Source organism: Thermobia domestica, chromosome 6, assembly GCF_964235325.1.
Source record: "Thermobia domestica chromosome 6, izTheDome1.hap1.1, whole genome shotgun sequence".
NCBI lineage: Eukaryota > Metazoa > Arthropoda > Insecta > Zygentoma > Lepismatidae > Thermobia > Thermobia domestica.
In genome coordinates this window covers 150,183,790-150,199,601 of record NC_137459.1, presented here as the reverse complement: position 1 = coordinate 150,199,601, position 15,812 = coordinate 150,183,790, and the positions used below count along the sequence as shown (strand labels likewise).

General features: G+C 35.5%; 1 protein-coding gene across 8 annotated transcripts in view; it reads right to left on the bottom strand.

The window, feature by feature from the left end:
- Nucleotides 1–15,812, bottom strand: part of LOC145688262 (ciliogenesis and planar polarity effector 1-like) — a 97,408-nt gene that overhangs the window by 47,160 nt on the left and 34,436 nt on the right. For all 8 annotated transcript variants that reach the window (XM_081762235.1, XM_081762237.1, XM_081762234.1 and 5 more), the window contains 2 exons: nucleotides 10,226–10,494; nucleotides 5,563–5,811 (listed from right to left, as the gene is read on the bottom strand). In XM_081762235.1, coding sequence (XP_081618361.1) covers nucleotides 5,563–5,811; nucleotides 10,226–10,494 — 518 coding nt within the window. The remainder of the gene's footprint in view (nucleotides 1–5,562; nucleotides 5,812–10,225; nucleotides 10,495–15,812) is intronic.

Sequence of the window (15,812 nt, the reverse complement as noted above, 5' to 3'; positions counted from 1 at the left end):
TTGGACATGGAGCAGATAAAGCCCTTCTCCTTGCAGTACATCATGTACATACGTACGTGGAAGTTCAAGTTTATTAGAAAGTCTCCTAAGGCTGGTTGTTGGACTTCGATGAACACCCTGAATAACGTTGTCTTCTTGTTTATGAGTGTATTTTGAGGCTCGTTCAGATGTTGGCTTTACGCTGGGAAACTCACCACTTTACCACAGTTTAGTATACACGTGTGTAAAGACGGTCTGGTACGCAGTAGGGACTCTGTGGTGAGGAAGTCTTCGCTGGTATTCTTCCACCGTACCTTTGGCATTACCACCACCAAACCCGTAGACGTACATCATATCTGCATACTCAGCGTGGGTGTATTGAAACAGCATTCTACTACAATACTGTCGAATTTCTTTCACAGTCTACACACAAGCACTTTACACTTCCTCACGGTACTGAAACTCCTGCTATCACTTGCACACCAGACAAAATAATTTATAAAGGGCCCTTTTAAGTTAATAAGTTGCGTTGAGCCACTTGCAGCAGAAAAAATCCAAGAATCTGTGTGCATTAGAAGTAATTATTTATAATTTCGACAACCCTATTGCAATGGACATTCTGGTGTAGTATGTTGCACGAAAATTCAAGTGGGTTTTGTTTCACTGCCATCTGTTGTTCAGTACTGTAATTAGTGCTCCCGCAGAGAAATAAGAGCTCTCGTATGTTTGGGAATAGTACTGAATTTCCAGTTTTGCATAAAAGCATCCGTTTATTAATATTCGTAACCATTGTCATCTATGGAAAGTTGGAACATTATTTTGTTATTAGAGTAACGAGTTAGGAAGAATGCTTTTTTTACGGCTTCTAATGAAGTTAAAAATTTGAAATCTTACCTTAACTGGATCTTCGGTGTGCAGTATCATTTTTGCCTAATCAGATACTGTTCCTCTAGTGACAGTGTTTCCACTCAAAAACAATGCAAAATTGTTTAAAAAAGGGAATTTTATAGGGAAATTCGAAAAATTTCCCTCCTGTATGCAGTACTGGGAAAATCTGTATATTATCTGCAAGCCTGTTTCATTAGCTTTCAAACGAGGTATAATATGTAACATAACCCCAACTACAGGGTGTGCTAGAATGTTTCAGACGAAAATCGGCAAGTGCAAGAGGCAAAAAAGTTACCCTCACCCCTATCTTCGGAACGAAGGGGAATAGACCCTATGTTCACTTAAGTATTTTTGCTTAGAATGACCTCCCCTATCACCTCCCAAAATCTTTGACTTTCCTTATATATATATATATATATATATATATATATATATATATATAGAGAGAGAGAGAGAGAGAGATAGTAGATGGATAGGTAGAGAAATAGATATAACTCTTTTAGGAAACAAACCGTACAAGGTAGACAAAAGCAAATTTTTTACTGGATACCACAAGTGACAAGAAGAGACCTACACACCATTCATACACAAGGTGGTGTGACGAAATTAAGTACTACTGCAAATATCTAGGAAACAAATTACCCAACATAGATGGTTGTCAAAAAGTATTGGAAAGACCTTATTCAGCAATGAATCGACAAGTCTTGATAATATGTTTGCGTTTCAAATATACGTAAATAACCCTCATCACTACATTCATGCGATCGCAGTTTTCATTCTTGATATCTGAGCATTTGAGATTAAGAAATAAACCGCTTATACTTTGTTCTACGGAATCATATGTTTAACCCTTTAGCTGTGAGTATTTTTAAAAACAAAGATAGTTAAACTAAAATTTACTGTTTCAGGGTATAACTGGATAAAATTTACTGTTATGTTTGGTTATTACAAACGGTTCTGCTAACTCGAAATATTTAACAACCGGTTCTAGCGAACCCGTCGGAACCGGCTAAATGGCACCACTGCTTGCAACCAACCTTTTCATTTATTTTATCCCGGTTAAGACTACAGTGTGTTGGGTACAGAATATTTCAGTATAGATTAATAATTCTCAACTTATTTCATATCACGACACCCTCTTGCCAGTAACTCTCATAAGTACTTTCTTGGTTGTAATAAGCTTTACAGGTAGATTTTAAAATCTACCTACTATGGAGATTTCAAACAGTCTATCAATATACATGGTGAAATAAAACTCCTCACCACCCTTGTGTGTTGATAACGGGTTGAGGGAGAATGATGAAACTTGAGTAGTCTGACACATCAGATGGTGCTATCAAGCATCATGGCGGCCATCTTTGATTTTAATTCGAAATTTCAAATGCAAAGGGAGTCATTTTACATGTTTTAAGGCTAGAATTTTACCAGAAATACGCTTGTGCGGTTATTTTAGCCCTAAGACAAGTCTTTTCGGAGTTACTTTTTCTGAATGTTCCTACTTATGCCCTTAGGAGCTAAACTAACGTTTCGTGGAGGCGGGTGAGATTTTAGTTGCAAATTTTGATTACTATTTCAGAACAATGATGCTAATAAAATTATTTTAAAATAATAAATTTTCGAAAAGTAATATCTGAAGCAAACTTCACGTTGAGTTAACTTTAGAATATTTTCTGCAACCCGATGTAATTGGTTGCTTTTTTCAGTCAATAATTTATTAAACGTAAGTAATATTTGGGGCGTTCAGACTACAATGGATCCAAGTCCATTTTCAATAAGGTACAGTTTCGCTCAGCAAATGAATTCTATTTGAAAATGTAATATCTTCGCAGTCAAGATTCAGACATAAATGTAACTAAAACCATGTGAAATGGCGTAGGATAATTTCATATGACAGGCGCTAGACGGGGGCACCAGTGGGGCAGGAAGGCAGCCACTCCAACCCCACCCTGAATCTCAGATTTTGGGCGCAGTAAGGTAGTTCTAGAAACCTTTTAATAAGCAAAGTCCAACAGAACAAGTTTGAGGTCCTTACACCGAATAAATACAGAGGAAATATAAATGATCAAAACTAGAAAGCTGCTTAGGCCCAATTTCCAGAATTTTAAGCAGACGCCAAACTCGAAAGTAGGTTCACCTTTGAATTCTAAGGCCAAAAAATATACAATACAGCAACTTAGGCTTATAGTTCCTTACGGTCAACAGAAATGGTGATCAAAGTCCATATTTGTTCGGTATAAAGGACTTAAATTTTTTTCTGTGGACTTTGCTCAGCAAAGGGTTTCTAAATCTGCATTACTGCTCCCAACATCTGAAATTCAGACTAGCGGACGGATGACCTCTAAACGAACGCCCCTCTCTAGCGGCAACCATATAAAACTCTAGACTGCACCTTGTCACGTAGTGCTTCTTCCTTTCATTTCGGATTCTTTCTTTCTCTAAAGTATATATGTATGGAGACTGAGAACCAACATGTACTGTATCAATGAATACCTGCGATATTTCAGAAGCACAAATTAGCAAAAAACCCTTTGTTTGTTTTCTGAATACAACACTAAACCTTGTTTCCATCATAATTCTTTTATTTATTTTTTAATATCAGTTCCACAAGCAGTCCAACCTTCGACTACGACACTTTCTCGCAAGTTAACTGATATGTATTTAAACAATACAATAAACGTTAAAAAAAGGGGAAAAAAGAAGACAAAATAAATTGTAGATCACCACATTGACCTGCTGTAGCCACGAGAAATCAAAATATTCACATGGGAAAAAAATAGTCTTCTGAATGGGGAGCACTTCTTTTTCTGGCATTTTTTTTTTCAAAAATAAAGTAAAATAAAAATGAACATATGTTTAAAACAAGTCTTAAAAATACACGTGTTTAAAACAAAATGTTTAAAACATATAAAATTTGTTTTAAACAAAACAATCATGTTGTAAACCGTGTGACGTATGAATTATTATGCTTGTTTTCTTGTTTCCGTGAAAAATAAATTCAAGATGAATTATTGTGCTTGTTTGGTGCTTTCGTGAAAAATAAATTCCACAATTATTTTCTCTCTCAGTCTGAAAGCACTAAGGTTAGTATCGAATTCAAGACTGCTTTTAAGCAAACACTGGGAGAGAGCCGTCTTTTAAGACCTCGAGTGCAAGAAGTAAGTCTTTCGATGGAGTTGAGTCACGTGAACTGGGTTGGGAATATTTTCCCTGTCTTGTATCATTTGGTAAGCCAAAATTGTTTCTTGCTTTACTTTACTTTTCATCATTTTACCTTATACTGTACCTTTCATTCTTTATACCTCATCTTCTGTACTTTAAGAAAGGAATCTCTAAGGACCTTAAACATAAGGAAGAATTTTGCAGTTATATACCTGAAGCGGTAAGTACATATTTTTTACTTTAATGGTCGAAGTTAACACAGTATATTTCTGTCACCATGTCGAAGTTAACTGAAACATATTTCTGTGAGTAGCAAACAAAATTATATAATGTCGAGAGAAAATCGTTTCTAAAACATACTTGGAACATTATTCTGATACTATTAATGTATAGTCGGGCATTCTATGCACACATTTTGGACTTCAAGCATACTTAACCCAATTTGAATCGTTACACATGAATGTTCAGAAAAATATAGTTTAATTGTAGCTTAGGCGTTAAAATAATTTGATTTATTCCATATTTCTGTGTTTATACAACTGAATTGGATGAATTTGACATTGTGTGGTTAATGTCAGCAAGATCTACATTTTTCTCTTTACTATAACATATGTACATAAAAAAAAAAAAAAAAAATAAAATAAAAAAAAAAAAAAAACTATCCAAGTGCCTGAATCTCGACTATGTGCCTATACAGTATATTTACACTTTGCAGTATAATATCCTATATTCTAAAGAGAAACTGTCAGTTGAATGTTTAGCTGTAAATCTTGATCTTTAAAACGTACTTAAGGATAGTGACCAAAAGAGTGACCGTATCGTTTTTGGTGTGAAAAAGTGATCTAGCCAGGTCATCCCCTCATCAAGTAGAGGTATACCTTCCAGGTATTGTAATATAAAATAAAAAAGGAAGTAAGAAATAAGTGTCACACACAAGGAATGTGGAAGGAGAGATGAAAGATCAAACAACTGTGGCTATAGAGGAATAGAATTTCGGGGAGCTCAGTACATCTTCTGGCAAATACTTGTAAATGCAATTACTCATCTTTACTCGCTGTGAGGTCATGTTTGATGCTAATGGTGTATTTTTACTGATTTTATTCTATTTCTTGTTCCTTGTTACTTCATAGAGAAACATATGCATCTTCAAAACAATTATACAGAAGTTATTAATATAACTCAAGCATACATAATATACATAATGATGATTCAAAGTGTCAATACTTTAGGTAACAAACAGAGGCTATAAGTTACTTCTAAACAGACAACATCCATTTCAAAAACATCACAATTAGCGGCAAAGAGTAAATATTCCAGATAAGAGATGATTAAGAAAAAAAAACTCATGAAACTGTTCTCGCAATACAAATAAGGAGTTATTTTTTCTTCCAAAAATAAAACAACAGACACACTTGGGAAAAAAATACATTTCTATATTTTAACCCTAAGAGCTCCAAATAAATTTCTCATAAAGAAATTACAATAACGAAGAACTAAAATAACTGCAACAGACCAAATTAAGATGTTATTACTTACTTCTCTCACATTTACAATAATTCATTACAGTCTCGAGAATCTTTGGGACAACTGATAGCCAATTTTCGTCAAGTACATCTTGTACTGAAGCGATAGTCCATGTAAGAAACAGATTACTTCTGACTCCTGAGAGAACCTCTGTAATTGTATCAATATTGTGCAGCATATTTCCCTGAAATTGTAGCGCTCTTGACAAACCAGGTAATAATATGTCAAGAATCTCTTCCATATTCAACACAGAAGATTTATCTGAAATAAGATTCCAAAAGTTAACAGGATAACTGAAACGAAAATTGCACTTAGGAAATGTTAAACAGGAACAGACAAAATTAATTTTCAAAACGAGCAAAACATGTCTGTTTTTTTTTTTTTTTTTTTCCCTTGTAAAAGACGAATGTTCACTCAAACTAAAATCAGTCTTCACATAATTTGTTAAACGTAGCACAGAGTATCTAGTTTTACCCTCATTCCAATGTGGCTCAGGAGTTCACCCACACAGTCCCTGTAAAATGGATACTTGGAGAGCGGAAAGGGGGAGGGGGTTGTTAGAGTTGGCTGAAGCGTGGTGCTGACTACATCACCTCTGGTATATATCGGTCTCGAAAGTGTAGAGCCGTATCTCCACGTACCCTAGGGTTTTCTTTTGGCCGGGCACCTTTTAGTCTTATATAATTTGTTTCTTACCATTTGCAATGCTTTTTGATCAATCAACTTAAGTAAACATTAAGACAAAACCGATTCAAAAACGCGTTACTCCTCCCCTTATTATAAATCTATACTGACATACAGTATGAAAGAATGTATGTGTCTGTTATAACCGCTACCAGGTTATAGAAGGATTTTTTGTGGACGCCCTGTATATTTCGTGAAGACAGTGATTATTATTTTCGATTTATGCTTTATTCTGCAACGCATATAAGTTCTTTCTTTGGTGGGAATTGCTTCTTTCCCACACAATTGGACAAAGAAGTCTTTCATCGTTTTTTCATATATATATATTTAAAACATTGCTTTTGCTGAGAACATTTCGGTTAGTGACTAACCATTTCAGTGTTTCTCCCTGACTTATTATATGCACAGTATATATTCTGCAGTTATTTGGAACTGAATTAAGTGCTTTCTTTAATCGCTTATGGAAACATTACAATAGATTAGAGAAATACGGGCTGACCAGATGTCCCAGTAGCCGAAGTGGCACCAACTGCGTTGTATTCCAGCCCGTTATCTGTACTTTCTCACGCCAGTGTTATCGCCGTGTCTAGTGCATTATGGGCAGTTGACTAAAATTAACATAAATTGTTTTCCGTATTCTGTTTGTATGTGCATACAGGTGAGTTAACCGAGTGATTTTTGAAATGAACTGCCAACACTTTTCCGTTGACCATTGCAACCCGTAGCTTGAGCTTGGATGCTCGAGGAGTTTGACTCCAGGTCTGGAAGATGCAACCACGCATCTCGCGTTGAACTTCAAACATAAGTTGTGTTAAGGGGCACAAGCTATTTAGCCGGTGAAGGACGATTTCTTACGGCTAGCCCCAATCAGTGAAATCCCAGGTCCTCAGACCTTGTGCGTTTAAAATGTTACATACGCGCCCTCCAATATCTATATTCCATTGTGGAGATCTTCTTTTGTGTGTTTGCTGAAGATTCACCTTTACGCTGCAGGACTGTTCAGCGTAACAACTGGATTCATCGTGGGACGATCCAGACAACTTTTCCCCAGTGCGAATCCCCTAAGTGTGTTAATGGTGTGAGCAAAGTATTTATAGTGATACCTGAATTATAATCATATATATAGAAAGGGCTCTATTTCCCGAAAAGGGCAAAACGTAATTTCAGCGGCAAAATTTATTAGTGTCCAGTGTTGTGTTCATTTCTCTTCGTTATTTTTTTTTTTTCAAAATAGTGTTCTAATAAATAAGTATAGTGTCATTTAATTCAGTGTGTTTTCGTTGTTTGTATGAGTGATGTTTGTGTGCGTTATGGTCTGGATGACCGTCTGATCGTCCGTGAGGTTTTCGAGACGAGACACCCGAACCTCTCGGCGCCTAATGCTCATCTCATAATTGAGACCGACGAGCTTTTTGGGAAACAGTTTTAACCTTTCTTGGAGAGGTCTTCGTCGTCCTGTCCAGGTAAGTTAAAGTATCAGGAAGATGCTTATTGGTAGTACCACGAGCCACGGACAGCGAACAAAATACCAGGCGGTTATAAATAAATGGCGCCCGAACAGGGACTTGAACTTCGGTTGATTACAAATAAATGGCGCCCGAACATGGACCACGAACTTGAGATTGGTTATAAATAAATGGCCGCCCGAACAGCGACTCGAACTCCAGCCGGTTACAAATAAATGGACGCCCGAACAGCGACTTGAACTTCGGTTGATTACACTGTCATCAGATTTTCGCATAGAAAGGAGTTACCCAGAGCCACCAAATTTTGTACACAAACATTGTCACTGCCAGATCTAATCGCTTCTAAAGCCATTTACCGTATTTTCGCGAATATAGACCGCATTTTTTCCCCTACATTTTGGCTTGAAAGATCATGGTGCGGCCTATAATTATAATCGAGATTTTTCCCCCTCAGCTCATAAATTGTCAGTTTCAAAATGACATGTACACGTATTATTTTGCAGCCTTCAATTTGAATCATTTCAGTTGTAACGACATATCCACATTTCATGTTTTAAACTACAAAATCAAACAAATATTTTTCCACATATGGATATTTGAACTTTTGGCCTCGAAATGAACACCGACTATTTAAGAGTTTCTCTTCACTTGCACACTACCGACGAACTTTTTTTCATCAACATCAAATCTGCGTCCAGCTTTCCGCTTTCCGTATTCCTTTGCGTAGCTGATAACCTGAAGTTTAAATTTTGCTGCGTAACTAGTACGCTCCTTTCTCATCGTCACTCAGAAACCAAATGATCAACCTTTCTCGAATAAATCAACTTTGAACTTCCTTACACTGTTGCTTAAATTAATCATGCCACCAGACCTCTCAATACGCAAAACCTGTCCTGTTGGTGAAGAGTCACCCTTAGTTATACGATAGTTGAAGGGGAAGGAGACAGATGCAACTCAAAGTACTGTCTAATTGAACTTTCTCGTAAATTTAGTAGTGCGGCTTATATTCGAGATTTACTTTTTCTATAATCTCATGTCAAAAGTTTAGGTGCGGCCTATGTTCGCACCCAGCCTATATTCGCGCAAATACGGTATTCAACTCAAGGATGGATTTGAGGGGGGAGGGGGGTCAAACTTTATAATACATATATGCTCATTGAATCGTACTGTCTGTGAGATAGGCAATTCACATTAACCTGTGTTGCAGGTTGTATGACCCGAGAATCAATAGGGGCAATGTTCAAAGAAATTTCTTTTAGTTATATATTTCACACATTTGTTTGCTAGTGCTCCTTCGTGGCTAAGCGGTTAGCATACACGCCTTTGGCGTGGGAGACCCGGGTTTAATTCCCGGCGGGAGCTCATGTGGTTCGGATTCCACGTTAACCAGTAGGTCCCGTCTCATATAGCCTCATTGCTGAAAGTTACGTTAAAGTCAAAATCAACTCAACTCAACATTTCTTTAACTAATCACTAATCCAGCACGGCTGTGGTCCTGAACATGCCGGATTAATGAGCTCCTACTTGACTGAAAATTCGACATAGAAAGGGGTGAAATAGAAATTTGAATTATTATAAGATGTCCATTTCTCATTCAGAATTCCTTGAAGTTTGCCGGTAATGCACGAAGTGTCCTACGATAAGTTACACACGTGACGGTATGAACATAGTATTCATTAATCTTTATTCTTTCTGTGCAAAGAACAGGGACTATTGCTATTACTGAATATTATGGGAAACAAAGATGTATGTTTTTCAATACAGAGATAAACTATTTATTTAGCTTTACATTGATACCAATCTGACTTTTGGGAATTTCCCACTAACGCTTGAGGGAATGCAAAATTAAACATACAATTTTCTCATCTTTTGAAAACACTAATAAAGAGGGGCATTACCTGAAATTTTTTAAAATCTCTTCCAGAAGATGCGCTACAGAGCGAAAGCAAAACAATACAGCTTATTTTGAACTTGAGTCTTAATTTGCTGTACAAACCAAAAAGGTAAATACAATATTTACAGTACATTAAAGCAAGTTTGCATTAACATCCTTTTTATTTACATTATTCTAATAAGACATACTAAATTATAACAATTTTGAATTCTCCTTTTTATTTTTTATTTATTTACACCCAAAAATAGCTAATTATCATATTGTTGGAAGAATGCAAAATATTCTTCTTTAAAAGGGTGAAAAGTTGAATCATGCAAATCAAATTAAATTTATATATATATATATATATATATATATATATATACACAGTACCGGATCCAGGATATGATCAAGGGAGGGGCTAAACCATAGTTTGTCGTTTTTATCCAGTGTAAAGCAGGATTGCATCCCATTTTATCCAGTGTATACCTGAGCGTCAAGGAGGGGGTATAGCCCCTATAGCCCCCCCTTGGATCCGCCACTGGATATATATATATATATATATATATATATATATATATGTATATATATATAAAGATGGATAGATAGATAGATATTACGAAAACTTTTTTTATGGTGTATATATACTTACTGACAGAGTAATCACATTTTCCTGAATCTTCGATGATTATTTTTTTGCCAACAGTTTCAAAAAGACGGTTTAAAACGTAGATTACTCTTGGACAGCACCTCAAATTTCTTTTTAGACAGGAGAGGATTCTTGAAATCAAGCTAGGTGTTGAAGAAGAATGCAACGAAAGATCTGATGTTCCACTCAATCCTAAATATTTCTTGCTACCTTTCACAACTTTCATGTACAGTTCTGCTTCAAGAAGAGCCATTTCAGTTACATTTAAAGAGCTGAAATAATAAATAGTTTCTTTCAATGTAATTTCTTAATATAGATATACGTATATACCAAACTTAATGAAGAAATTAAATATAGAAATAACTTGCATAACGCGGTTAACTGATTTCAAGAAATATCTACGCTCTGCAAAACCATGTTGTTCGAGGTTTGGGTTGAAACTGAGCTTATTCATCACAAAAATTTAGGAAAGTTTGGAAACGAACGTATTTATTTTTATAAACTTAAATAAAAAGAGAAAATTCTTTTTAAATATATAAAAGTTGTAAAAAAAATCTTCAACTGTAAATGAAATCTTTCAGTTTTACGTCCCATGGTTATGCTATGTAGGCTAAAGGACACGAATTATTATGAAAGGAATTGAAGGAATGAGATTGTGGGAGGGAATGGGAGAACCCACGGGCACAATATTGTCCACCACAAACTCATATGGCCTGGGATCGAACCAGGAACCCCTTTCATCTGAGGTCTTTAATTGTAGTTAATATCATCATATCACAAGCCAATACTTGACTTTAACAGTATTTGCATTTATACATGCATGAGTGCTATTTACTACTTTCACTTGGTAATTTTTAAAAATCTAAATAGGTAACCACATTGTTCAAAAAGTGTTATGCAAAGTATCCCTGTAACCTATATTTAACTATTACTTGCATTAATATTTGTGACAGTTCAGATTTGTGTCTATTTTGAAACTCATTTGTTCATTCCATTGGATGTAAACTTGGGGAAAACAGTAGTCAAGCCTTAATCAAGGAATCACCAGCCAGGCACTTGAGCCTCGAGAGAAACTATGCAGTCAGGATTACGAGGTCTGTATATCAAAATGAACACGAACATAAAAGGATCACGATTTTACTTAAAAGACTCTGTTCCATACAACAAGAGTTTTAAAAAAGTTTCACCCAAAATTCCTTAAATACGATCACTTTAAATGTTATATATATATATGTGTCCGAATGAAAATATACCAATAAGAAATTTGAATAACTCGAGAACCAATAGTGATAGAATCGTCCGGTTTTATTTTTGGAAAAGTGGCAAAAATAGACTTTTGTATCCAGCACAAAAAAACTCAATTCTACGTGTGCCCGTTTTGTTGCTCTGCAAACATCAAGGCACTATTCAACTTCCCTCCGGTGTTGCGTAAAAGGATCGTGGTATCGTGGATCCACAAGCATTGAATTTTTCTTTCTTTCTTTCTTTGATCATCCAAATCTTGAATTTGGGTCTAGCATACAAAAATCTTCACATACTCCACAAAGAAAAGAAAAAACTCCAGGGGGTCAAATCGGGCAATCTCCGGGGAAATTGAATGGGAATCTCTCTTTTCAATCAAATTGTTCTGGAAATTGTTATTCAGAAATTCTCTCACGCAACGGACATAATTGGGAGGAATCCCGTCTTGTTGGAACATGTATCCCTGTAGTATGTGAGGTACAGTACAATATTCCAACATTGCCAGGTACGTTGCTCCTCTAATTGTAGTCTCTCCAAGGAAAAAAGAACCTATGACAACGCACACCACACGTTTAATTTTGGGCGGTTGCATTCATGTTCCACAACTGATGTTGATTTTCCTCGCCCCATACCCTGCAGTTATGCCTATATACCTTACCTGACATGGAAAATGACTTCGTCAGGAAAAGCTGCCTTTTTAAGGAAATCATTGTCCTCGTCAATGTGCGACAGCATTTCAACAGCGAATTCGTATCTGCAAGGTTTGTCATTAAACTAAACTTTTTGAACAAACTGTAGCTTGTAGGCTCTGAGACGTAACCTTTTATGCATGATATTATGCACAGTCGGACGCGGGATTCGCAGTTGTGTACTCACACGACTTATCGATTTGCATGGACTTCGCTGAAAAGCTTCCCGAGCCGCCTCTACTTCTTCGTTCTCGGGTTTCTCCTACTGCGTTTCTTTCTCAACACACAACCAGCTTCCAGCAATTGTTTGTGCCATCTAACAATGCAATGACAGTCTGGTGGTTCCTGTCCGTATTGTTGTCTAAATCTTCTCTGTACGGTTACAAGGGACTTAAATTCTGCAAACCAAAAACCACATTCCACTTTCTGACGACCATGAAGGACGCCATTTTGCTCACAAGTAATGCGCATGCATAAAGTCCTGTTGCGTTCAATTGTCTGCTGCGGATAAAATTCTTACTCCGCTTAAAATGCTTACCGCTCCTAAGAGGGTAAACTGGAGTCGATTGTACATAATCTAAATTTCCCTGTCCTTATTGAGAAAGTGTCCAATGTGAGAGTTCGCTTACGTTGAAGATGTGAAATTTGGTAGCTAAGCTCATATAAAAATAAGGTTAAACATATTTCAGCGTTTCTGAAAATTCTGCTCTTAAGGAGGGAAACTGGCGTCAACTGTACAAACCGAGCTTCCCTTTCTTTATTGAGAAAGTGCCCGACGCGAGAATTTGCTAAAGTTGGAGATGTAAAAATCGGTATATAAAGTCTTAAATAAAAATAATTAAAAACGTATTTTAGCATCTGGAAAAAATCCGCTTCTGAAGAGGGTAAGGAGGATAAATTTTCGTGATATTAAAATTTACCATTATTTATTAAGAAAATGCTTAATATAAGAATTCACTAAAGAATTTTCCTTCCAATTTATAATGTACATTTCTTTCCAATATTTTCAAATGCGTTACTTGGGCATTTTTCGACAGAGCCACACAGCCTTAAGTCGTTTTTTTTTAATTATCATTCAGTATTCACATTATTCTTGTATCTCAACAATGGTCAAATAATGAATATTGTTGCAATATTTTTATCGATACTAATAGTTTATCTATCTGCCCTAGTAAATATAAATGTATTAGCTGTGTAATAATAATGTATACAGATTTAACGTAGCGAACTAGTTTAACACTAAAAAGCCATTAATTTATGATTTTTAGTGAACTTTTCAGCGAAATCTTTTAAACAAAAATTGCAACATGCAATCAACCGACAACTATTTCGAATTTTAATTAAAGCTATTTTTAACTTTCTCCCAATTTTGACGAAACTCACTTAAACTCTAAAAAGAAAGAAATAAAGAAAAAAAAAACTTCGGGTGGATGGGTAGGAATAAAAATTTTTGCATAATAATTTGCATGAATTAGGGTAAACCCACCTTTTGGGGTGTGACAAATCGATTTGGCTCGGACTTGAAGTTATGATAAATTATTGAGGGGCACTGTGAGGAGGGTATTACGTAGCTTCAATGAAATTGAACTTCCTCAAAAAATACCCAGAAGCGAGAAAGTTAATATATACAGGGTGGACCACTTATCTTGATACGCGCTTAAAACGTTTCAACTAATGAACAAAAAACACCCGAAATTTTGTACCACGTAAATATCGGCAAGCGGACATATTTTGGCATACTCTGCAATACCACAATATTAACAGTGTTGCCAACCCAACATAAAGTCGACGGCACTACGTAAGGTTATTACATATTTAAAATCTACATGCAAACCGAAAACATAAAATACGACACTTGTCAATGCAGTATTCCAAACTAAGTATCACAAACATCAGAAACAACCTCATTTTGGACGGTTCTACAACAGTAATTAGGCAAGTGAAACAAATGGAGTAATGTACATCCAAAGTACCTTAATGTCGAATACTACAGTCGTCGTATGGCGTCTTTCGAACAAATAGAAAGAAAATTGCAGGTAATTGAATATTTTACTTTTTTCAAAGAACTTTATATTGAAAAAGTGTTAAATTTCAAAATGAAAATAAAATAAAATCTTTCAGTTTAACGTACAACATTATGCCCGTTAGGCTAAGGAAGACAGATGATTAAGGCAAATGAGTGATGATGGAAGAATTGGTGGAATGAGAGGAGACGAGAGTGCTCTGAGAAAACCCACGGACATGATATTGTCTACCACAATAGATAAATATCACACCAAATTAGATATATAATAAACATAAAAATCATAATGCCGTTTACAGCAGTTTGCTATCACAAACCATTCGGAAGATATGAAAAACAAAGGATTAAATTTGCTATGTTGTTTAAAATGGTGTATTTGTGGAAATATTTTAAGACAATTTTTTATTTACTTTGCTTCTATAACAATACAACAATACATTTTGGTAGGTGAAACTACAATAAGTTCTTGGAATTACATAATCTTAAGCAGTGTTACAAACTTCAACAGTTTTACCGTACCTCCAGAACAGTTTGAGATATCAAATTGCTGTAAACGGTATTGTGATCTTCACATATATTGCAAACCATCTATGCAATTTGTTGAGGTACTTATCTACACAGCTTCTCGAAATGAAAACTTTTTAAAAAAGTCAAATTTTTAATCCCTTGTAAATTCCTTCGTATTGATTCGAAATCCATTGTAATGTACCATTACAGATAATGGAATTTTTGTTTGGAGGGATCCAATAATTTTTGAACCCACTGTACTATGTGATTTTCTAAATATAACTTCGGTCCGTGTAGTATATTCATTTGTCCCTTATCCAAACCAAAATTAATGTGGAAGCTTTGAATAATCTAGTAGAAATTATATTTTGGGAATAATATATTTATTTATACATTGTTTTATTATGAGTTCCGTATATGGACATTTTAGATAGATTAGTATTGAAATTATCATCTTAACGCTATACGAAAACATAGGCCCGCAATTGGACAGAAATTCTTGAAATTATCCACCAATCTGATTTTCGGCAGAATAATTTAGACCCCCTTCGTCCCTCTAAGATGCCCATATCCTACCAAGATCCGGTTTTATCCAGTTTTTTGCTATTTTTCATTCGCTTTATAATTTTCCGCCGCCAAATCCCCCTGTTCTGATTGAACTATTTTCTGACGCTCTCATATCAAAGCGCGATAATCCTCATTCTTGACTTGGACAAGAGTCAAGCAACAACACGCCAACTTGTTCCAGATATATACTGGGATTTCTCGATAAAAAGGCAGTAAAATCAGGTAAAATTAATTTTATTTACAAAATGAACCATTCAGGAAGTTTTTGAGAACATAAACTCATTGAAACTTCATCAGAAACAGTTAAAACAATGGTGAAATATAGACTTCAACTCAAGTGACGCCATGTTTGTGAATGATAAGAATTATGGACAGGATTCATCGTAGTGTGTGATTTCTTTTTTTCAAAACAGTTCAAACATTAGTGTTTCCTTTGATAACCCCGTTATCCTCAAAATTTTCTTGTTAGGATACGATAGGCCTGTCCAGATATAGCTTTCGTGTGTGTATGTAGTAAAGGTGATTTTTTTTCATTACATGGCGGTATTCATTGATTCTATTA